This window comes from Alligator sinensis, unplaced genomic scaffold (genome assembly GCF_000455745.1).
Source record: "Alligator sinensis unplaced genomic scaffold, ASM45574v1 scaffold992_1, whole genome shotgun sequence".
NCBI lineage: Eukaryota > Metazoa > Chordata > Crocodylia > Alligatoridae > Alligator > Alligator sinensis.
In genome coordinates this window covers 714,861-739,552 of record NW_005842422.1, presented here as the reverse complement: position 1 = coordinate 739,552, position 24,692 = coordinate 714,861, and the positions used below count along the sequence as shown (strand labels likewise).

Sequence of the window (24,692 nt, the reverse complement as noted above, 5' to 3'; positions counted from 1 at the left end):
CCTAAGGGAGGGTTACATTTTCCATTTCAATAGTGTGTGAGCTTTTTTTCACTTGATGAGAAATTGAATCAAATTCTCACCAGGCCTTTTTCTTTCTCAAGCAGTGGTCATCCCTACACTGCCAATCATTTTATATTAGTAGTTCCCAAACTGTGATGATTTGGCTGGTCATATGATATTAGCTCTCTTTGTTTCTGATGAGGGTTAGGGTCCAAAGAGCTGCTCATGAAGAGATGCTAAAAATGTATGGAACACTTTGCTAATACTTCTTTTTCACATAAACAATTGCTTTAGTTGTTCTGGGATGTTATATGAACATGAATGGGAACAGTGTATAAGGATAGATAACTTAATAGCATTACCTCAGTATCGGTACTATGCAGAATACAAGGAGAGAAAATACAGCAAATGCAGAGCTAATATTAATCTAAGACAAAATTCTCAAGGTTGAGCCTTCTATGTGATAAAACTTTCCTAAGTTTATCTGCAAAGATTCTGCCCTTTTAAGTCCCTCCTGGAGAGTCACTTTCACTCTGAGTCTTGTTGACACATTAAGCTTTCAAAAAAATGTCACCAGGTTTCTCATTAACTTCATTAGGCTTGTCTGTCTGTCTCTTTTGATGGTAAGCTTATTGAGTTGAGGATCATTCCTTCTTGTCTGTCTGGAAAGCACTTGTCACCGCACACTTGTTAGATGTCACCCTATGCAAACAAATAAATAAATAACTTTTATTTGCATATAGTTATAACACTACTGAAAATGTTGATATGATCACTATTACCCTAGCTTTTCTGAAAGGCACTTCAGTGACAGTGAGTTTTCATGTATTAATATATATTTTAGTAATGGGTATACATTAAAATAGGTGTTTAACTCCTTTGAAACCTGTGCAGATCTTAACAAATATGGTTGTAATGTTTCTATCACTTAGATATACCCTGGAGTATAGTTCTCAATAAATATATCTTGGGCATTGCTAAAGCATGAATAACTGCCATATCTAGAACACTGAATTTTACTGATATTTCTGATTAAGAAATGTAATTATTTTATTAGATATAGTTACAGAATTACACAGATATAGATGATCTATAGATATAGATGACCCAGGAAAACTTTTACAGTCTTTCTCCAATGCCTGATAAAGGGTGTTTGTGCCTGAAAGCTTGCAATTAAAGAGCATTTTTTTTTTTTGCAAAAGACTTGTTGGTCTAATAAAAGATATCACCTGAGCCCAGAGAGATATAGATGAATGCTGAGAATATCTGTTTACTGTTAATTTCTAATCTGATGTTGCTTAGGTTTAAATTAGGCTAAACATTCTGTTGGAGCTTTGAAATGATGCAATATTAATACCTTTACCTGAAAATCTGCTTTGACTTGTTTTCACTTTGCATTTGAACTTTGCTCTCCCAAGCTTGTGTTTCTAGTGCTGGGAATTATGAACTATTTAGGACACTGCTTGCAATATCCCTTCAGGCTTTGTGTATTTCACTGAATGCTAGTAACAGGCTTAAAGAAACATGAACAAGCCATTGACTGTTAGCCATCCCTTCCAGTTCTTAGTATGTGATGATGAATTGTCTTTGGGGTCCTATTTAATTGATGATCTCATCATGACTTGAGGGTTATTGGAATGACATGTCCATGGGGTTTTAAGGATAGGAGAATAATTCCTTTTGTGTAATAATTAAAGGTCAGCTGTGCTTGATTTATTTAGGGGAGGAATCCCAGTAACTTCAGTGGAAATACTCCCATGAGTAGGGTGAACAGGATTCAAGCCAGTATAGGTTTCTGTTCAGTTCTTTGTCATAGCTTATAAGATTTGCAGTTTTAAGGGGCTGTTCAATGCATCTGGTTATAGAAACATAATATTGACTTAAAAGTTAAAACTGTAAGGACCTGTTACGAGTCCTTTTTAACATTAGTACTTCTGCTTACTTCAGAAAATATGCATATCTGTTATTTTCAAAACATGTCTAAAACAATAGAAAATCTTACCAAAATGCAAAAACAAAACGAAGCTGCCGCCTTCTAGTTGAGAAAAAGGGTAGAGAGTGAGTGTCTTCATTATGGCTTAATCTAAACAGTTCTGTTATTCCACTAACTTCATGAGATCACTGTAAAGTTTTAAATTGTTTGGTAATCCTGATTGTGTGACCAAAACAAAAAGAAAAGAAAAGAAAATCCTGCCTAGCAGCTTTAAATCTAATTTTTCCATGACCATTGCTGGATTGAATTGTAGGGCAATTTGGGGTTTGACACCCGAGAAGGGAAATTTGGGGTTTGACACCCCAGAGAAAGAAGCTGGAGGTTCAGTCTTTAGATCCCAAAGATCTCCTCTAGCTCATTCTTGACATCACTCTGCGTTCTTTGCAGGGACTTTCATTATATCCACAGAGGTGTGACTACAGCACATGAAGACATACCAGAGTTAGCTTTAATCTAGCTAGTTCAGGCAGCAATCGTACAGAAAATTGCACAGACTGCCTGCTTGAGCAAGTATCTGAGGTCCCCAACAGGCTTGACAACTCACTGAAGCTTATTCCTCTATGCCTTCATTGCTATAATTACCCAAATTGGGTAAATTAAAGCTAGCTTGAGTATGCCTACCTGTATCCCGGTCACTCCTCCCTGATTGCTGTGTACAGCCTTCTCCATGTGCAGCTGCTTCTGGATTTTCTCTACCTTTTTTGAGGCATCCACAGCATGGAAATTAGTGGGGGTATATATTTTGTTCTTCTTAGTCCTTCCTTAGTTGCATATTCCACGGAAAGCAATTCATGGTCCAAAATTCAGAGCAGTGCTGTAGAAGTTGATGATTCCCTTTCTTGCAGGGGCTATGGTCAGGTGTGAACTGCCAGTCTGCACAGCAAGTTTAAGATATAGCTTTGTCCTTTCTTGAGTCCCAGTGGGTGTTGCTCAACCTGCTCAGTGAAGCTTTTATTTATAGTAGATGTATACATGCACATGCACACAATTTTAGCCTTTTTCTATTGGAATAAGAGGTTAGAAAATGTATGTTTTTTGCCAGGGTTGAACATGTATCAAGTAGTTCTCCCTAGTGACCCATATCCTCTTACAGCCACTCCTGACACATCTTTTAAATTTCATAGATTCATAGATGTAGGGTCGGAAGGGATCTGAGTAGATCTTCAAGTCTGACCCCCTGCCCTGGTCAGGAGAGAATACTGGGGTCATATGACCCCAGCTAGGTAACTATCCAGTCTCCTCTTAAAGACTCCCAAGGTAAGAGCCAGCACCACTTCCCTTGGAAGTTGGTTTCAGATCCCAGCTACCCTGACTGTGAAGTAGTGCCTTCTAATGTCCAGCCTGAACCTACTCTCAAACAGCTTATGGCCATTATTCCTTGTTACCCCAGGAGGTGCTCGGGGGAACAGGGTCTCTCCCATTCCCTGCTGGCCCCCCCTGGTAAGTTTATAGACGGCCACCAGGTCCCCTCTCAGCCTTCTCTTGTGAAGGATGAACAGGTTCAGGTCCCGTAGCCTCTCCTCATAGGGTCTGCCCTGCTGTCCCCAGATCATGCGAGTGGCCCTCCTTGGGACCCTGTTGATGGTGGCCACATCCCTCCTGAAGTGCGGCACCTAGAACTGGACACAGTACTCCAACTGTGGCCTGACCAGTGTTGCATAGAGGGGGAGGATCACCTTCTTGGACCTGCTTGTGATGCATCTGTGGATGCGTGACAAGATGCGGTTAGCCTCACTGACTGCGTCCTCACACTGGCGGCCCATATTCATTTTGAAATCGATAATGACTCCAAGATCGCTTTCTGCCACTGTGCTTTCGAGAAGGGAGTTCCCCAGCCTATAGGTATGCTGCTTGTTCTTACTGCCCAAGTGCAGTACCCTGCACTTGTCAGTATTGAATCCCATCCTATTCTCATTTGCCCACCCCTATAACCTGTCCAGGTCCAGCTGTATCCTGTCCCTCCCTTCTAACATGCTCACCTCGCCCAAAATCTTGGTGTCGTCAGCAAATTTGAACAAGGTGCTTTTCACCCCCTTGTCTAAGTCGCTGATAAAGAAATTGAACAGTGCAGGCCCGAGGACCGAGCCCTGGGGGACTCCATTGCCCACATCCCTCCAGGTCGAATATGCCCCATCCACCACCACTCTTTGGGCACGGCCCCTCAGCCAGTTTGCGACCCATCTGACTGTGTAGGCATCAATGCCACAGTCGCCTAGCTTTTTAATGAGAATGGGGTGGGAGACAGTGTCAAAGGCCTTCCTGAAATCCAGAAAGACTACATCCACCACGACACATGTGTCCAGTGATTTTGCGACCTGATCGTAGAAGGCAATCGGTTTGGTCTGACAGGACCTGCCCCTAATGAAACCATGCTGGTTGCCCCCGAGCATCATCCCCCCTGCTGGTCCATCCCAGATGTGCTCCTGGATAATTTTCTCAAAGAACTTCCCCAGGATCGAAGTAAGACTAATGGGCGTATAGTTGCCCGGGTCCTCCCTCCTCCCTTTTTTGAAAATGGAGACCACATTGGCCTTCCAGTCATCTGGCACCTGGCCAGAGCACCATGAGTGCTCATAAAGCCGTGCCAGGGGCCCCTCGATAACCCCTGCCAATTCCCTCAGAATCCTGGGGTGGAGAGCATCTGGACCTGCTGACTTGAACACATCCAGCCCCTCCAGAAGTTCCCTAACTCGGTCCTCCCTGACCCTAGGCCTGGCGGAGTCTCTCCCAAGTCCGTCCTGAATCTTGGTGGGGGAGTCCCGGTCCCTGCACAAAAAAATGGAGGCATTTGACATTGGGAATGGAGAAATTTGAAATGGGCAAAAGAATGCTATCTTGAGTTCATTGTACTGACTCATGACACACCTTCCATCAAAAGGGAAAGACTTTGATACAACATTCATTCTACATCTCTTGGGATTCCTTTACTCTGTGTTTGTTTCAGCACTTCCTCCACTGGTGCTATAGAGATCAACAACATATATGCCACTTCCCAGAGAAATAGGGTGCATAGTGTCATACTTTCTCTTAGCAGTACAATCCTCCTCCCCTATTGAAATAGTATGTCAAGGAGGAACTTTTGCATACCCTTCCAAAGGCAAGTGATTGCAGAATCTTTACTTTTCCTTCAGGGGACTTGGCAGAGTCACATTTTTTATTTTAAGACCTTGTCTGTTAATGCCAGGATATGGGACTATCTCTTTACCATCTGATATATGTGTATAATGCCATTTTATAATCTTTACAAGATGAAGTGGTAAAGGAGCCTTTTCAAGCTGGGGTGGTAAAGGTCAGAGCCTTTTGTGCTTGACAGAATTGCATCAACTCTAAGCAAAAGAAAGTGAGTCACCAGCAAGCCAATGCAGAGGTCCAAAGGAGGACCTGTGATATGAAGAACAGATGGTGGGAAAACAAGGCAAAGGAGATTCAACATCTTGTTGTTATCCATGTTATGTGTGGTTTTTTCAGTGCCACCAAAGCCATCTATGATCCAAGCATTCAGGGACTGACCCCTTGAGACTTAAAGATGGAAGAGACCTGATCAAGGAAAGGAGAGCCATTGACACCCATTGGAAGGAGCATTTTGAAGACCTTTTTAATCAAGATTAATTCGTTGGTGAGAGTAAGCTCTATCCCATAACATCCAGTCAGAGACGATCTCGGAATTCCCCTGACCCATGACATGGTGAGGAAAGCCATCAAGCAGATGAAGTATGACAAAGCACCTGGAGCTGATGGAATCCCCACTGAAATCGTCAAGTAGTGGAGAGAAGAGCTTACATCACAGCTCAATGCCCTAATCTTAAGGAACTGGAGTGATGAGGAAATCCCAGATGACTGATAGTCTTCAAGAAAGGAGACAAATCCAACTCTGGAAATTACAGAGGGATTGCCTTGCTGTTTACAACAGGAAAGATCATTGTGGGAACTGCCTTGAACCACCTCCTTCCACTTGCTGAAGAGCTGCTCCCAGAATCTCAGTGTGGGTTTAGGGCATCAAGAGGCACAACTGACATGTTCTTCACTGCTTGCCAGCTGCAGGAAAAATATGGGGAATAACATAAGCCTCTCTACGTGGCCTTCTTTGACCTCATGAAAGCCTTTGACTGTCAGCTGAGAAGCGCTGTGGAGGATCCTTCTGAAGTGCAGATGCCCACCAAAATGCATCACCATCACCATTCTTTGCCTGTTCCATAATAGTATATGCGTTGTGGTTCTTAGTAATGGATCTTTTACAGATCCTTTTGAGGTTAAGATGGGAGTTAAGCAAGGCTGCATCATCTCTCTAACACTCTTCTCAATACTTACCATGTCCTCAATACTCTCAACCCTCTTCTCATTACTCCTTAAAAGCTTCTAGTCAGAGTGTGGAGCTAAGCTACTGAATTGATGGTAAGCTGTTTAATCTCATCCAACTCCAAGCCAAAACCAAAACCATCCCAACCACTGAGCTCCAGGACACTGATGATGCCGTAGTGTGTGTTCACTTGGAAGCAGACCTTTAGACAGTCATTGACATCTTTACTGAAGCATACAGGAAAATGGGACTGATGTTTAACATCCAGAAGAGTAAGGTCCTCCATCAACAAACTTGTAATGAACGCTTCCCAGCTCCAGTAATTCAGATTCACAGTGATACTCTGGAGAATGCTGAGTATTTCCCATACCCTAGCAGTAATGTCTCTCAGAAGGTGGATACCAATGAAGAAATCCAACATTGTTTCAAAATTCCAAGTACAGCCATCAGACAGCTGAGGAAATGGGTGTTCAAAGATTGTGACATCAGATCCAAAACTAAGCTCATGGTTTATCAAACAGTTGTGATCTCTGCCTTACTGTATGGAGCTTAGATGTGAACAATGTACAGGAGACATCTCAAGCCATTGTTGTACCCCAACGACTTTTATTTGGGTGATGAGACCCCCAGAAGCACCCCCATTAGTCCCCAAGGGTGGGGCATGGAGGCAGCTGCTCCCTCCAGGAGCAGAGATTTGCCAGGGAATGACGCTGGTGGCATAGTCTGGAGAGTTCCCGGCATCACAGCCACCCTGCTTTATTAGCTCATGCCAGATCCAGGTTCGCTGGCGCAGAGCGGAGGATGTCATAAAGATGTGGCATGCACCAGCTGAAGACAGAACAGAGGCCTGGGAGCACGGCTGCTGGAGCTCTGACCCAGACCTGAGATTGCCCCAGCAGAGATGAAAGGAGCAGAACGGAGCCTGCTCTTCTGATTGAGGCTTGGAGGAGCCTCAGCACCAAGGGGGCCCAGCTTCACACTGTGGAGGAGCAACCAGCTTCATGCCGTGGAAGAGCTGATGGCATGATGCAGAGGCATCGAGAGGTGTTGCTTGCTTCTCTGGACTGGCAAAAGAGTGACAAATTGTCAGTCCTTTCCAAAAGTGGGGAATGGGGCCTCAGGGTCATGCTAAGGGTAAAGTGACTCCAGAAAAGGAAAAAGTAAGGACTTGACAAGCTAGTCCTGATGGACAAAGCCATAAAAGCCCTTAGAACTGTCATAAGGGGGGCTGCTAAATATTGAAGAAAAAACGTATACATAGGCAGTATAACCTGCCAGATCCATAGATTACCCCAACAGAGCAAAGGGGGACTCTCACTAAATTTCTGAGACCATCTACCCAAGCTGAAGCCCAGGTGTGAGGTTTGTGCTATCCTACCATCCAATGGCACCATAAGATCTGGTTGGTGTAAGAACAGGGTGTAAGGGGAGGCAGAGCCCTAAGAAACAACAAGCCACTCGTGGGGGCAGATATAAACCATTGAGGACCCTCCCCTCTTATTAAAAGATTAAGATGTGGTGGGGAAAACAGAGGGCATGTCCTGCTAACAAGAGGCAGCAAGGTCAAGCTGTCAGGTCCCAAGAACTGGTGCTTGACAAATTGGAATCCTAGACCTCAGTGGCAGACTCAAATGAGTCATAGCCACTTACAACCATCAACGCTGTCTGCGGAAGATCCTTCGAATCCAGTGGGAAGACATTCACCCCAATGTTAGCATCCTCTTGCAAGCCAACTCCATGAGCATTGAGGCAATGATCATTTGACATCAACTTTGCTGGGTTGGCCACATCTTCCTGAAGTCCAACTCCAGACTCCCTAAGAAAGCTTTATTCACCCAGCTCAGTCAAGGTGTATGCTCAAAAGGGAAGAGAAAGCACTTCAAAGATGTCTTCAAGGACAAATTGAAAAAAATGCAGCATGAGCATCAACTTAGATTTATCCCCCAGGATTGCCCCAAATGGAAGAAGAGTCTGTTGCAAGGATCTCAGTACCTTATGATGACTACAGGAGATGGAAAAGCAGAAGTGGCAGAAGCAGCATGTCACAGACCAAATCAAGAACCTCGAGCCACCCACTTCACATGGAAACATGGGTCTGGCAACAGAGTCTGTCAATCCCGGATAGGCCTCATCGGGCATCTTTGGACCCACACATAAGATAAGCATGGAAGACGTTCATCCTCGACTGCAAGGGATTGCTAGTGAGATTCTAAAGCTCCTGTAATCTCCTGGTACCTGGAAATGTGGTTTGTGAAGAACATCAGATTTCAAAACCAAATGTAGTACCTCCTTTCAGATCTTTTCAAGCATTGAGTAGAGAAAAAGATCAGTAACAAATCACCATTTCAGTATTTATTGTTCGAGTGACCATCTTAATCCACTTCAGGTGCTACCACTCTTTTTTATTTAATGGAATTTTCTTCAGAATTCTACCAACACCAGTCTAATCTGAATTTCATACCATCACACTCCTGGGAGGTGGGTACTGTTTGTTATTCCCATATTGTCACAAAAAATGCATGGAACCACACCACCTTCCCAGCTGAAGCAAACCATAGACACAGGCAGACAAGGTTCCTTGGGTGAATTTGATATCTTTTATTAGACCAACCCAAATGGTTGGAGAATAGTTATTAAGCAAGCTTTCGGGTTCAAAAACCCTTCGTCAGGCTCAGGAAGCTGCAGCAGTTGGTGTGTGCTCTTCCAGGATGGAATGAAAAGTAAAGAAGCCAGGGGCTGGGCTGGGCTGGGCTGGGGAGTCAGTTGCCAGGCAGATTATAATGTATCAAAAATCCAATGTCTATGTTTAGTCCCTGATCTCTAGTATCCAGCAGGTTGAGCTCCATTTCATCAACCTGCTGGATACTAGAGATCAGGGACTAAACATAGACATTGGATTTTTGATACATTATAATCTGCCTGGCAACTGACTCCCCAGCCCAGCCCAGCCCAGCCCCTGGCTTCTTTACTTTTCATTCCATCCTGGAAGAGCACACACCAACTGCTGCAGCTTCCTGAGCCTGACGAAGGGTTTTTGAACCCGAAAGCTTGCTTAATAACTATTCTCCAACCATTTGGGTTGGTCTAATAAAAGATATCAAATTCACCCAAGGAACCTTGTCTGCCTATATCCTTAGACCAACACGGCTACAACCTAAACCCCTGCAACCATAGACACAGACATTTGAGTAATGCATATTCAGTTTGTGCTTAGTTATGTGTGCTTGCCAGTTAAATTATTCTGTATTTATTAGCCACTCTGCTTATATAAAAAAGTATGACTCTCAAGGGTAAATTCAGTCTACGAACAATCCTGCTCATGAAAGATAACAGGACCAGTTGCACTATTATTAGATCCAGAGACACAGGCTTCTGCTGTACAAGTGATTCATTCTTGTCCTTTGTCCAGTGCAGGCTTTTCTCTTCCCCAGCCTACATGGATCTGCACATTCCTAAATGAAGGCTGCATTGACAAGCCCTTTCAGCATCCTAATGCATTTCTACCACAGCATGGTACATAAATGTGAATGTTGAGGCTGTCAAATAATAAATGTAAATAATTCACAAAACTTCTCAACCCAAAACTCCACTTACTGCAAACAAATGCACCTCCATATTGAGTCCCCACTTTCTAATCATCAGTCCACAGTCAAGGCACTCTTACCTCCATTAGATCAAAATGAGTATCTTCCTTTTTTCTTTCCATTTCATCTTCATCATGTTGTCTGTTCCTCTTATAGAGGTCAAGGTAGTCACCAGATCCTCAATTTACCAATTAAGAAGGTGAAGGCAGAAGGTGAAAGACCAACAAACTAATTAAACTTCTCCAGCACCACCACAACACGTCCTTCTGTGCCATGTAACACAATATTTTCATCCGACTCAGCATTTTTCCCTTTTACTTTGACAGATTTCCTATTATCAAAGATTATGTTCTTTCTCCCATACACAACTCTTCTACTGGCCCATTTCAGGCAGTCTTTCTCATTTTCTCATTATTTCCAGAATACCATTCCCACTTAGGCCATAATGCATACCTCCTTTTTCCCCTCTTCCCCTGAGATAAAAATCTCTTATAATCCTTTTTATTTAAACAAAATCTTTGTTAATATTTCGGTAGTGAAATGTAAACAAGTTTGAAAAGTTAAGGGAAGAGATGCTCTTTTACAGTGAAAATACAGTGAAAGTACATTAACAGCTCATGAAATCAAAACTGCTAATACAATTTTTTTGAGTAAAAAGTTAATGTGTGTGTATGTTTGTAGGACAGAGATATTAATCAGTGTCTATGGTTGTTTGAGGAGGCCTTTTACCCAGTCACAAGGCAGAGAAAAATATTTTATGAAAGTAGGTAATATATGACTATATAACTACAAGCACTAGAGGAAGGCAGAAGTAGGCCATGTGATTTCTGAAAAAAAGATTTAAAACCCATTTTTAAATTGACTAGAGTTCAGTTTTGTGGGTTCTTTTCAATATAAATATCTCTTTAATTAACTCATTTCTTAAACTAGCTCAGCTTCTCACTAAATGAGACGGATGGAAAAATTGAGAGAGTTTGCTTTTTTATAGTAAAATGAAATGTCAAGTTCCTTGAAAATCTTCAGGTACACTTGAGTTAAATGTTGCTAGAGACTAAAAGTGTTGTGGTTACAATGTAAGTGAGAAAGTAGGGTTTAAAAAGAAAACTGAAAGAAATATGATTTCCCTAGAAATGCTTGGAGGAGTTTTACTTAATTGCAACCAGAAGTTTGACCTGGAAGTGTAATGTTTTGACCCTCTAGCTGTCGGTTTCCTAAATGTGGTGTTTTGCTCTCACTAAACTGTGAGAAAATCTGTTTTACACATCTTTAACCCTTTCTGTTCTTACAAGTACCAGCCAAAACATGATACTAAGCACCACTAGCTGTCCAGAGGAGAACAGTTTTAAAAAAGAAGAAAGTTCTTGTAGCAGTGCATGTTGAATGTCAAAGCCCTTGTTACTTTCACTGTAACAAAAGTCAGCTTCAGGGACTTTTTACATGTTTGACAGATGAGTAGTAGCTCTTAATGTTGATATTGTCATAATACACAACGTTTTGCTTAGTGTTCTCTTTTTCTTAAACTGCATTGTCACATGACAGATGTAGAGAAAAAATGTAACATTTTTGATACAACAGCATCATGTTCTTACTTGTTTCTGTTCATTATTTGTCATGTAACCTGTATTTAGAAATTTGTGTTTGCTTGATTGAAAGGTTAACTGAAATAAAGACTAAGGACCCCAGTCCTGCAGAAACAGGCATATTTTCTTTATTCATGTGAAATGCTTAACGGGATTACTCATGCAATTGCCATCATGTATGTTTGCATGTGAAAGATTGAGGCAGCCTGCCATGTTTATGTATTTCAGGGCCACATCATACTCAGATTTATACATGTGCTTACTTTTACATATGTAAATATTCATTGTGACTACAGAAGGGCTACTTTCAATGTAAAATGCCTGTATAAGTCTTTGCAGGTCAGGGCCTTAATTTGTAAAATAATTTATTGAAAAAAGTAAATGACTAAAACTTAGTCAAAGTAACACTACAGTAAATGGCAAGGCATTTCACCTGAAAACTGAAAAAAACCACAATTTTCTGGATCCTTTCTGGACATACTAATTGAATTTAGTGAATTTTATCAGTGTCATAAATGCAAATAAAATGTAACTCACTTTATCATTAAAAATATTCAGAGAAAAACACTTGTTTTTAAAAAATGTCATTAAATTAAATCCATTTGAAACAAAGACATTTAAATTGACCAACTAGATTTTGGGGGGGAAAGGATAAAAGTAAATAATCTCATATTTGCAGAATATTTTCACTATCTTTTTAATTGAGAAGTATTTAGGTTCTGTTGCAGGTGTCAGCATCAGGTTCACAATAGTAACTTATGGCAATACTGAAAAGAGAGCAATTTTAAATGTAAGTTACAGTATAAAAAGTGTGTGTTTGAGCTGATGTAATACTGACATTTGTTTGACTTATTTCAGCTTCAAACTTCTGTATGTAGTACCTCCTCCCTTCTGTATCAGCTGTACTTTTGCTCCTTAGTTAAGATTGCAAAAAGGGAAAGAAAAAATCACTTGTGCATAATATCACAATTCACTGTAGTCCAGCTCCTTATCCTGGGGTAAACTGGTGAAGCTGCACTGAATTCAGTGTACTAACTGTAGTTTCCACAGCAGGGTACCTAGCATTACTGGTTAATACAACTAAGAAATGTGGGTGTTGCTATGTGGATGAGTTGTAATTGGATTTAAGTATAGACAACAATTTGGGCCTTTATTTTTTTTCTTTTGTGGGAGCGCAAGGGCTTGAATCCTCACTTTTACCCCTGCTGAATTTATGGTTTCTGATGCCTTGCAGCTGCTGAGTAAAATGTTCTTCTTTGCAGGCATTAACTAAAACCAACAAAGGTAGTCTTGCTTTGAAAATTATACATAATTAACTTAGTGTTTGTGATTATGCTCCAGTTTTAAGCACTTGCCCTATGAATTCTGTCTTGAGATTATTTAAACCGTAGACCTTTCCTTGGACTGAAACATGGAATACAAGGTCATTGCCTGGGGGAAGTGCTTGTGCAACAGTTTTTAGACAAAAATGCCTTTGGCTTGTTTAAGCTCTTCTAGTGAGAAAAAATGTTTTCTCTTTTCTGTTTTAAGGGAGAGTAGCAAATTAAAATCCTATATTCATAGGACATAAAATTACACACACACACACACACACACACACACACACACACACACACACACAGACAGACTGTGTGTATGTGTATATATATATGTGTATGTATATATACATATGTGTGTGTGTGTGTGTGTGTGCATACATACACTAGCCACATGAATGGTGGAGTGTTTCAGGGAGTGTTTACATGCTCCCTGCTCATCCTTTGGGGCCGGCCATGTATATAGTGCTGCTGCCACCTCCTCCAGCCCCTTGGTGCAGCGGTTCCCTCTTCCCATGAAGCAATCGGGCTGCTCCCCTGCCTGAAGAGGTGGCAGCGGTGGCGTCCTACCCCCCACCTGCTCGCCTTGTCCTCCTCCCGCAGAGCAGCGGGGCTTCCCTCTGCCTGAGGCAGTGGTGGTGGCTCCCTCCCCCCAGCCCACCCTCCTCTGCCTCCTCCCATGGAGCAATGGGGCTTCCCTCCAGCTGAGGTGGTAGCGGCGGCTGCAGCTGCTGCAGCTTCCTCCCCCACACCTGCCCTCCCGCCTCCACCTCCTCCCACAGAGCATCAGGGCTTCCCTCCACCTGAGGAGGTGGCAGCAGCAGCAGCTCCTCCCTCCCCCCATCCCACCCGCCTCCACCTCCTCCTGCAGCGCAGTAGGGCTCCTGCATCCCTGCCTAAGGACGCAGAGCCCACATACACACACACACACACACACACAAATATGTATAATATAGAGAGAGTGTGTGTGTGTGTGTGTGTGTATGTGCGTGGGGCAAGGGCGGGCTGCCACTGTGGGCTTTGCCCTGGGCGCCAAACTTTGAAATATTATATATATATATGAAATATATATGTATGTATAAAAGTTTAAAAACAAATTTGTTCATATTCTAATTTATTCATACCAAACTCTTTTTTTCACTTGTAATATACTATTCACTGCTGCTCTGTCAGCCTGTTTTGTAACACTTCATTCAGTTTGGCCAGTGGAAACAGAATGTTTTTTCCCCATTTTGGTCAGTTTTACTTTTTCTCACTGGCTTCAAAACGTGAATGGCATGTGTGACAGATAAGTGTTCTTAGTAGTACATACCAACTTAAAGTCATACCTTCATCTTCTCTCCCCCCACCCCTTTTTTTTTTTTTAAACAGCCATCCTTAAAGTAACCATAACGGAAAGATTTTTTTTTTTGCTTTGTTTACTTTGCGATTTTTACAGGCCCTGTAAGTAGCCAGTATCACGGTCTCATAGTCAGCTAGAGAAATCTCTGGAGTAAAATTGCACATGCTTAATTTCCAGGATTAGAACAGAAGAGGAGAAGAGACAAATGAAAGGCAGGGAAAAAGGGAGAGAATTACAGATATCTCTATATTCCTTTGAAATGAACAAAAATTGACTTTCCTCAGCTGCTTCAGAGCCCAGCCAGTTATACTTTGCCTGATTTGCTGTATGCATTGTAGCAGAAATCGGTCTTGAGGAGAGGCTAATAGTCTACATAAGTTCTAGAAGGGTGTTTCATGTATGTTGGTGGCATGGAAAATATATGAACGCATTTTTGCAGAGAACCAGTAAAAAGGTAGGTGAAACTAACATGGTGGCAGATAACAGTAACAAAAGTCATGGATAAGGAGGTAGGGTCTGAGGTGTGAAGTTCCTTTAAGGTCAGAATAAGAATCTTGAATCTGACATCGAGGAGAGTGGAAGCTAACGGAGTGCTGAAATGATCAAAGCAATTGACAAAAAAAAAAAGATAAATCATAGTTGTATTTTTTCATGAATTAAGAGGTGACGCATGGTAGGTGTTTGAGAATCCAAAGAGGAGGAGATTGTAATAGTACAGAGGGGAGATTAAGAGAGTCTTTACAAGAGATGTAACATTTTGTGCCAAAAAATAAAATTCAGAATTGAGTTCTGATATGGAAGAAAAAGAAGAGAAGTGTCATATGGCCTGGATGTGTAAGGGAAAGTTCAGCTGACAGGAAAGGTGTGGACAGGTCTGGGAGCGAGGCACAGAGTGGGGGGGGAAAAGAAAAAAAAAAAAAAAAAAAAAAAGTAATTTTGACTATTTTATGTTTAATTTTACAAGACATCCAGAAGAGGACTAGGACTGCTTGCAAAAGTAAGATTAGTCACATGCTCATATGTGTGCAGGATCAGATCTTACATACATATCATGTGCCTGTATAGTAGTGGCTAAGGCAGCTGACACAGAGTTAAAGGCATGATGGGATCTGATCCACGATTCCAACAATTGTGCCTCTTGCCATGCCACTCGTGCATGGCAGGAGGCACAATTACAGGGTCAGGGGTCCTATCATTGGTGTAGGGGGAGCAAGTAGCAAGCCAGGTGCCATGGGTGCCCCAGGTTTGGAGCATCAGTCAGCTGATAGGTGGTCCCAGCTGCCAGAGCACATCAGAGCCCTTTACTCCAGTGTGCTTCCAGCCTTAGGAATGTATTGGAGTCCTTTTACATATTCAATTTAAGGCATGATAGAAAGCAGCCGCAAAGTTGTTATGCATATGTGTAATACCTTTGTGGCTTATTCCATGTTATTGTGCCATTAATTTCGTGAGCATATGACGTTAAGTGTAACGTCTACCAGGGATCTCAGTGAACCATAAAAGGGAATTTTCTGACTTTTGGGCACAGAACATCTCAACTGTAACATTGTATTAATGTAGTATTTTGAGCTTGATTTCCTTGGTTCTCCTATTCCTACTTCCCAAATGTGCACACAAACAGAAAATATGTAGGAAGATTTATATTCTTAGGTAGTTCAGTGCTACAACCAAATGTTTGTGAACCAGTGCTACAGTCTGTATCAGGTATTCTCAACCAGGTTGTCACTCAATAAAGGTGTGCAAACACCTACACATGATTCATAAGATAAATACAAAGATTTCAAATAGTAATCCATTCAAACAAGACAATATTCTGACCTGTTGTGATCTTTCTGAGGCTTTTGCAACAGAAGAATCGCTGGATTATTTTTCTGTAGTCAAAAAAAAGAGAGAAAGCTAAGAGCTGGGATTTTCTGAGGAATACCTTGAGTCTAAGGAGGTTTGCCTTCAGTACTATAGCAAGGGGGGTGGCGAGCAGGGTGACTGCCCTGGGCACTGAAGCAAAAGGGTGCCTGCAGGCGCTGCCCAGCCAGGGTGGGGCATGTGACAGAGCTGCAAGTGGCTCGTTTGGTGGGGCGCAGGGACGGACATCTCCTGCTGCTGCGTGCACAAGCATGGCGTGGCGTGTGCCCCCCAGATATATGTGCGGGGCAAGGGTGGGTTGCTGCTGTGGGCTTTGCCCTGGGCGTCAAACTTTGTTGCTATGGCACTGTGTACCTTAAGTCTAAAAAAGGTTGAGAACCACTGGTCTTATATGTATCCTGCATTTAAAACCTGCATATTCTACTTGGGTAATTTTAAATTAGCATTTATTTGTGTACTTGTATGTAAACATCTATAAAAAATGTTTTAAAGAATACGCAGGATGGCGAGACAACTGAAAACTAGGTTTTGTGAAGGAAAAAAGCTACCAGCAGGGCAGAGCTCAGCTGGTTTGAGTTGTCACAAGCTGTTACTGTCCCTGTAACAACTTGTATCAGGTGAGGGTCTACCCCAGTGAATTTATTTGTCCATATAGTCATTAGGCTGCACAGCCAACACTAACTTTTGTGTAACTTCTGTCCGTGTCAGAGAATTTACATACCCTACAGAGTACCAGAAAGTTCTCATCAAGTCTTGGTGATTGCCTTCAGAGAATCACCAGAAAGTTCTCATCAAGTCTTGGTGATTGCTTTCAGAAAATCCCCTCCTGGCCTACCATACTAGATTTGAATTTTGTGTTCTCTAGAGAGCATGGCTGCAAATGCCTGTAATTTGATCTGAGTAAGCAACTGAATGATTTAAATGACCAGAAGAGAGGAATTTGCAGGGTTACTTGTGCACAATATGCTGTATTCACATACAGTTTTCAATTATTATGCTCTGACTTGGCCAAAGCATGCATCCTCCTTGTGTTTGATGCATTAAAAACAAGCCATTTTTATTTTTCTGATAACAAAACAGAATATGAATTACTTCTTACTAGATTATAATCAGTATTTTGTCATTCATGTCTATTTCAGAACCATCAACAGAAATTTTACTGAGGTCTTAGAAAATAGTTCAACTGTTGGATGAGAATAAACTTGAGAAACCCTTTTTTGGAAAGTTACAAGAACCCTAAAACAGGTTTAGATTTAGAATGAAAATGCTTCTTCAGTCTGTCAATAGCATGAGAGTGAATAATACAAAGGAAATAACTACTAATAAATTAAACCTCACTAAAAGCCATGTAATAACATATCTATAGTATACTGAAAAATTAAAACCTTAAATACTGGAATCATTTTAATACTATGACTTTATCTGTGTGGATTCATATGCATTATATGCAGTATTCAGACTTCTTATTTTACTCATTTAATCTTTGAAACAGTCTAATGTACTGAATTGACAAACCTTGTACGCCTATTTCATCATTTAATATTACAAGTTCATGTTTACATTTTAAATCATTTAGTGCATACAAGATAAAAATGTTGTACTTTCCAACTGTAAGGGCAGTTTTAGTCCAAAATAATCGGTCAGCCTGTGAGAAAAATTAATGTTTTAGAAGACAGCGAGAAAAAGCTGTATAGTCAAAAATGTAGGAGTGTCAGGTATGAAAATGTTTTGGGGGCAATAGGCCTTCTTAGGCCTGTCTTGTGGTTTTGGAGAAGGGTTGCTGAATTCAGCAACAGAGCCATGCAGGTGCCAAATTTTGCTGAGAAGTGAACACCTGCCAGGCTACTCCAGATAACTCAGCAGCTCAAAGGCATTTTCCCAGGCTCCCAGATGAATGGTCTCTAATAGCCGTGGGAGAGGGCTTTCCACTGTTATACACTGTACCACAGACTCTTCTTGGCAGCCTTGGGGAAGCTCAAGTCAACTTGGCTGTAACTCCTTTGGAAAACAAGTGTTGCTGGATAGTTTTACAGTAAAAACTCAATGTCTGATATTTCCTCTCAGTGTCCTGGGACTGTGAAATATGACAAGCAGGGCAAATTACCACTCCCTTAAAATACATTACTCACTGGAGCACATTACAGCTTAAATGAAACTGCAGCCTTTCTGTAGGACTGCCTTTATTCAGTCACATTCTGGTTTCCATTGTTTCCGTGATTTTTTTTTGGAATGTAGTTATGACGACTTACATGTATAATTTCGAAATCATGAAAAATAATGACACTAACAGCAGTTTAGATTTTGCTTTATTTATGGTAAATTTGAAAAGGCCTTTTCTGATTTTCTGTTGGTAATTTACACGGTGAAGTCTGTAAAATGCACAGATTCTTCAAATGGGAAGAAACAACCACGTGTCTTCATTTCATATCTTGTTATGTAGGAAATGGGGATGTTTGTCAGGACTTTTCACTTGGAAAAAGGAGAAAGAGAACAATAGTACAGTACTGGTAGCATTGTAGCAAAACTGTTATCAGCTGCCTTTGGCAGATCAGTGTTTTGGTTTTGTTGCATTATTGAATGGAGCAGGTCAAAAGTCTGCAGTCTAATGCTGTGTTAAAATATATTGTACTCTCTAGATATCCCCATCGTCAAACCTTGACCACAGTTAGCAATCATTGGCATTTTTGGTAGAAGTGCCAAGTAGATGATTATGAAGACTGGACTTCTGTCTTGTTGTAAGTCAGTCTCTCTCAATTCAGGCTTGATGCATTCTGGTGAAGCAGTGTGGGGACAGCTTGGTCAGGCACAGCCGATGGTGTCTTTTCTCTTATATCCACAAAGCTTATGAGCATGGAAACAGGAGGTCAGTGTCTAGAGCTGCCAATTCAGTAATTTATACGCTTTAGATTTGGTTTAAAAGAAAAGATTCTAATTGGCCTTCCACTGGGCTAAAAATTTAGATGCATGACTAGTAGTGGGCATGGCCTGCTGCAGAGTCCAGGGTCCTGTAGGGCCGGACAGTTGGTGGCAGAGGGGCAAGCGAGGGCTGTGTGACACAGCCATCAGTTGCTCTACAACCACTTGGCCCAGTACCACTTACATGCTTCTGCCATGGCAAGAGTGTACCTGGCTTGTTGGCTGCTTGCCCCACTGCTGCTGCCCCAGGCACTAGGCCAGATCAATCTCATAAGGAGCCCTGCAGTACAAATCCAACCTGCAAGGAGCCCCATGGTCTAGACCTTCCTGGGACGCAAGATGAGTTGGACAACCTTGATGTAAGTGGTATAGTAAGACTTTGAGAGCTACAGGACAGAATGGTAGAGTACATACTTCAAGGCAACCCCAGGTGATAGATCGGTAAGTAGAATGGTATATGACTGAGCTTCCCATGGAGCCCTATAGCAATCACTTTTGTGCAGGAAGAAAGGTTCTATCATGGAAAAGTCAGTGAAGGGGTTAAAACTATAGACCTCTATTAAACAATGTCTGATTTCCAAATCTTCTGTCAGCAGCATAAGACAACTTGAAATCATGCACTAGCAAAAGGCTAAAGGACAACTGAGATTGTAGTATTGTAGATCTGTTTTTGATTGTGAGTGGGGTTTATTTTGTTTCTTACTCCAAACAGCCTACACCATATAAATCAAAGGTTTTGATTTGCTCAGGCAGCTAGTCAGTCACATATGATTAAACACTTACATCTTGCAGAACACCAGAACACCCAGGAAAATAAACAAATGCGCATGCCACTCTGATTCCATTCAGAAATGAAATACTGTGTTTTTCACTGAAAAAAGCAAAAGATTTTCACCTTTTTGTTTGACATTTTAATCAAAAGAAAACTGCCCAGCGGATGTGACATGCATGTTTAATGTTTTAGATGCAGTCTGAAGGAGAGCCCCTCTTATTTAGTTATCCATTTTCTCGTTTCAGAAACATGTGTGAAGAGTCACGTTTTTATAAACATTACTCTGTTCAAGTATTATTGCGATCACAGTAGAAAGCATTGATAGTACTGTCACAGTAACAACTGTTTACATAAAGCACAATGTCCTATAATCTTTGATCTGGCTAACCTTACTAGTAGTGTGTCAAAAAGACAGTGGGTGCCAAACTAGCAGTAGCTAACAATAATTTTCTTTAATCATGTTCTGTAAATAGGCAATTAATAAAGGTGATGGACCACATCCAAAGTTTTCTCAAGCATGCATCATTTTTAAGGGGTGGTTAACTTGTCACATCCTGACTTGATCTTTAAAGGGAAGTCAAGTATTACGTTGCCTTCTTAGAGGAAAAAAGATGGCTGATAAATTACTGGGAGATGAATTGTGGCAAATGAATCTGATGGCGGTGCAGTGGAACTTCAGTCCAAGAGAAGTTTCAGGAAGCCTTTTGAACATTGAGGAACTCTGGACTGTAGTGCTCAGGAAGGAATGCAAATGCAGGGGTACCCATAAAGAGAGGAGCCAACATTTATGCCTTCATGACTTGACTGGCTCTACTGGCTGAAACTGGAATGGGGATTTTTGGTCCTACATCTTTTCTTGCAACTTTTGGAGTCTTTTGGTATGATATGAAAGTGATGATAATATTGAATTTTAAGCTTTTCAGTGCTACTTGTTCCTACTGTGTCTGAATACCTTACACAAGGTAGTCAGTTTAACCTTGCAACATTGCCTTAAGGAAGGGGAGAGGATTATCCCCATTCTACAGAATGAATTTAGGCACGTAGATCATGAGTTACAAAGGTAGTTTGGCACCTAACTCATATTTGGGTAACTAACTTCCATTGATTTCAGTAACAATTGGGTATCTGCATACCTTTTGTGGATCTAAGCCTAAATGACTTGTCCAGTGTTTTGGGGAGTTTGACGGAGTAGAAAGTGGCATGGAGTTTCCTGCGTTGTGCTCTAGTACCTTAACCACAAAATCATTGGCTTTAGCATTATCTTATAAAGTTAATAGGTTTTCAGATGATTAACATTTATCAGGATCAGTAGGGTCTTTCTTCAGGACTGTGGCTGCCAGTCAGACACCTTATGTGGACAGTGACTTAATGGAAAATAATTTCTATGATTGGTTAACGTAACTGGTCTGGTTTAAAGTGCCTGTCCTTCTGCTGGACATCAGTCATTTTACTCTTAATTTTAAATAGGTTCTTATTAAATATGTTCCTTTTGGAGCCATGTATATCTGAAGCTTCTTTTTCACCAAGTAATCAGGTGATTATCTTAGGAGATCTAAAATTTTGCGATAAAAAGCTCAAATACCCTTATACTTATCACATTACTTTGTTTCAGGTGCTAGTTTTCATCTCACAGCCTACTTTATGAAAAGATGGGTGAATCTGCGTTGTGTTGTAGAAGACCAGTATCGTGGTAAGCAGTCAGTTCTTATTTATTTGTATAGCAGTTTTCACAAATAAGAGGAAAAAAAAGGGAATATAAAAACAATGTTTCTGTTATCTTGATTCACTTCAGGTGAATCATAGAAAATTAGGGTTGGAAGGGACCTCAGGAGACCATCTAGTCCAACCTCCTGCAGGACCATCCCCAACTAGATCATCCCAGCCAAGGCTTTTGTGTAGCTGGGTCGTAAAAACCTCTGAGGATGGAGATTCCACAACTTCTTTGGGTAACCTGTTCCAGTGCTTTACTACCCTCCTCGTAAGAGAGCTTTTCCTAATATCTAACCTAAACTTCCCTTACTGCAACTTGAGACCATTGTTCCTTGTTTTGTTATCTGCCACCACTAAGAACAGTCCTGCTCCAACCTCGTTGGACCCCCACTTCAGGTAGTTGAAGGCTGCCATTAAATCCCCCCTTTGTCTTCTCTTCTCCAGACTAAATAAGCCCTGCCTCTCCTCATAAGTCATGTGCCCCAGCCCCTCACCATTTTCACTGCCCACTGGACTCTTTCCAGTTTGTCCACATCCTTTTTGTAGTGCAGGCCCCCAAACTGGACATAGTACTCCAGATGTGGCCTCACAAGTCTGAAATACAGGGGAAAAATCACTTCCCTCGATCTGCTGGCAGTGCTCCTACTAATGCAGCCCAGTATGCCGTTAGGTTTCTTGGCAACAAAGGCACACTGTTAGCTTACCTTCAGTTTATTGTCCACTGTAACCCTGAGGTCCTTTGCTTCAGAGCTGCTGCTTAGCCAGTCGGTCCCCAGCCTTTACTTGTGCATGGGATTGTTCAGATCTAATTGCAGAACTTTGCACTTGTTCTTACTGAACTTCATGAGATTTATTTTGGTCCAGTTCTCCAATTTGCCTAGGTTTCTCTGAATCCTAGCCCTGCCCCTCCAGTGTATCCACTATACCCTCCAGCTTGGTGTCATCTAAAAACTTGCTGAGGGTGCACTCCATCCCATCTTTTAGTTCATTGATGAAGATCTTGAACAAAACCAACCCCTCGAACACTCCACTTGATACTACCAACTAGACATTAAGTCATTGATTACTACCATCTGAGCCTGATGATCCAGCCAGTTTTCTCTCCACCTCACAGTCCGTTCATTCAACCCATACTTCCTTAACCTGCTTGCAAGAATACTGTGGGAGACTATCAAAATCCTTGCTAAAGTCAGGGTATATCATGTCCACTGCCCTCCCTCCCCATCCACAGAGTCAGTCATCTCATCGTAGAAGGCAATCAGGTTGGTCAGGTATGACTTGCCCTTGGTAAATCTATGCTGTTCCTAATCACCTTGTTTTCTTCCACATACTTAGAAAAAGATTCCTTGAGGATCTGCTCCATGATTTCTCCAGGGACTGAGGTGAAGCCGATTGGTCTGTAGTTTCCCTGATCCTCCTTATTCCCTTTCTGAAATACGGGCACTATATTTGCCCTTTTCCAATGATCTGGAACCTCTCCTGATCACCATGAGTTTTCAAAGATAATAGCCAGCAGTTTTGTAGTCACATCAACCAACTCATTCAGCACTGACGGGTGCATATCATCCAGCCCCATGGACTTGTAAAAGTCCAGCATTTTTACATAGTCTCTAACCTGTTCTTTCACCACTGGTGGATGCTCATCTCCTCCCCAAACTGTGTTGCCAGGTACAGTAGTCTAGGAGCTGACTGCCAATGAAGACTGAGGTAAAAAAGCATTGAGTACTTCAGTCCTTTCTTCATCATCTGTCACTAGGCTGCCTCCCCATTCAGTAAGGGACCCACCCTTTCCCTGACCTTCCTCTTGTTGCTGACATATTTATAGAAACCGTTTTTGTTACTGTTCATGTACCTTGCTGGGTGCAACTCCATTTGCACTTCGGCCTTCCTGATTTCATCCCTGTGTGTCTGAGCAATGCTTTTATACTCCTCCCTAGTTATTTGTTCAAGTTTCTACTTCTTGTAAGCTTCCTTTTTGTGGTTTAGCTCACTGAAGAGTTCCCTGCTAAGCTAAGCTAGTCTTCTGTCATACTTGCTAGTCTTCCTATGCAGCAGGATGGTTCATTCCTGAACACCCCTGTCCTTTTAAAGGTTTCTTTAAAATACAACCAGCTCTCCTGGACTCCCTTCCCCCTCAGAATGGCCTCCCAGGTGATCCTGCCCATCAGTGGTGGATTTACCATGAAACAAACCGTGTGGTGGCACAAGGCCCCCAATGACAGGGGGCCCCACCGCCACTGCCTGAGGCGGGGGGACCCGGCATCCAACTGGAGAGCCTTCCGCATTTCGCTTGTGGCCCTTCCACCCGCCCAGCGGGTTGTGGGCTTTTTCAGCCATTCCAGCTGGAAATTCCGGCCACCGCCTCTCCCCTGTGGCCGGTGTGCTGTGCTAATTCCCCTGCAGATCTGCCATGGGGTGGGAGGCAGGGCCCTGCACCTTGCTTGGGGCACAGGGTCCCACTAACTGTAAATCCATTGCTGCTGCTCATCAGTTCCCTGAGTGAGAATCTGTCTTTTTGTTGTTTTTTGTTGGGTTTTTTTAAGTCTAGGGTTCTTACTCTGTTGCTCTCCTTCCTTCCTTTCCTCAGGATCCTAAACTCAGTCATTCTATGGTTGCTGCTGTCTAAGTTGCCATCCACTTCTACACTCTCCACCAATTCTTCCCTGTTTGTGAGCAGCAAATCAGGAAGAGCATGGACCCTAGTTGGCTTCTCCAACACTTGCACCAGGAAGTTGTCCCCAGCACTCTCCAAAAACTACCTGGTTTGCCTGTGCATTGCTGTATTGCTCTCCCAGCAGATGTCAGGGTGACTGAAGTCCACCATGAGAACCAGGATTTTCCACTAGCTGTTTGAAGAAAGCCTCATCCACCTTATCCTCCTGGTCTGGTGGTCTATACCCACCACAACATCACCCTTATTGCTCTCCCCTCTGACCCTAACACAGAGACTTTCAGCAGGCCTGTCTCCAGTTTCATACTGGAGCTCTGAGCAGTCACACATCTCTTTTACATAAAGAGCTACTCCTCCTCTTCTCCCTCTGTCTGTCCTTCCTGAACAGTTTGTATCAATCCATGAGAGTACTTCAGTCATGTGAGCTTTCCCACCAAGTCTCTCTTCTTCCAATCACGTCATAGTTCCTTGGCTATTCAAGGACTTCCAATTCTTCCCGCTCATTTCCCAGCTCTGTGCATTTGTGTGCAGACACCTGAGGTAACTAGCCAATTTCCCTACTTTCTCAGGAAAAATGAGAAGGCCTCCCTGGTTGCCCCTTCCTGCTCATGCCTCCTCCAGGTCACCCTGTTCCCCAGTTACTTGAAT

At 42.2% G+C, this 24,692-nt stretch overlaps 1 protein-coding gene across 1 annotated transcript in view; it reads left to right on the top strand.

Annotated features, from left to right (window-relative positions):
- The window catches only part of SLX4IP (SLX4 interacting protein), a 148,601-nt gene that overhangs the window by 100,172 nt on the left and 23,737 nt on the right, over positions 1-24,692 (top strand). Inside the window, 1 exon segment of the mRNA XM_006030114.3 lies at positions 21,276-21,353. Within this exon segment, the coding sequence (XP_006030176.2) occupies positions 21,276-21,353 (78 nt within the window).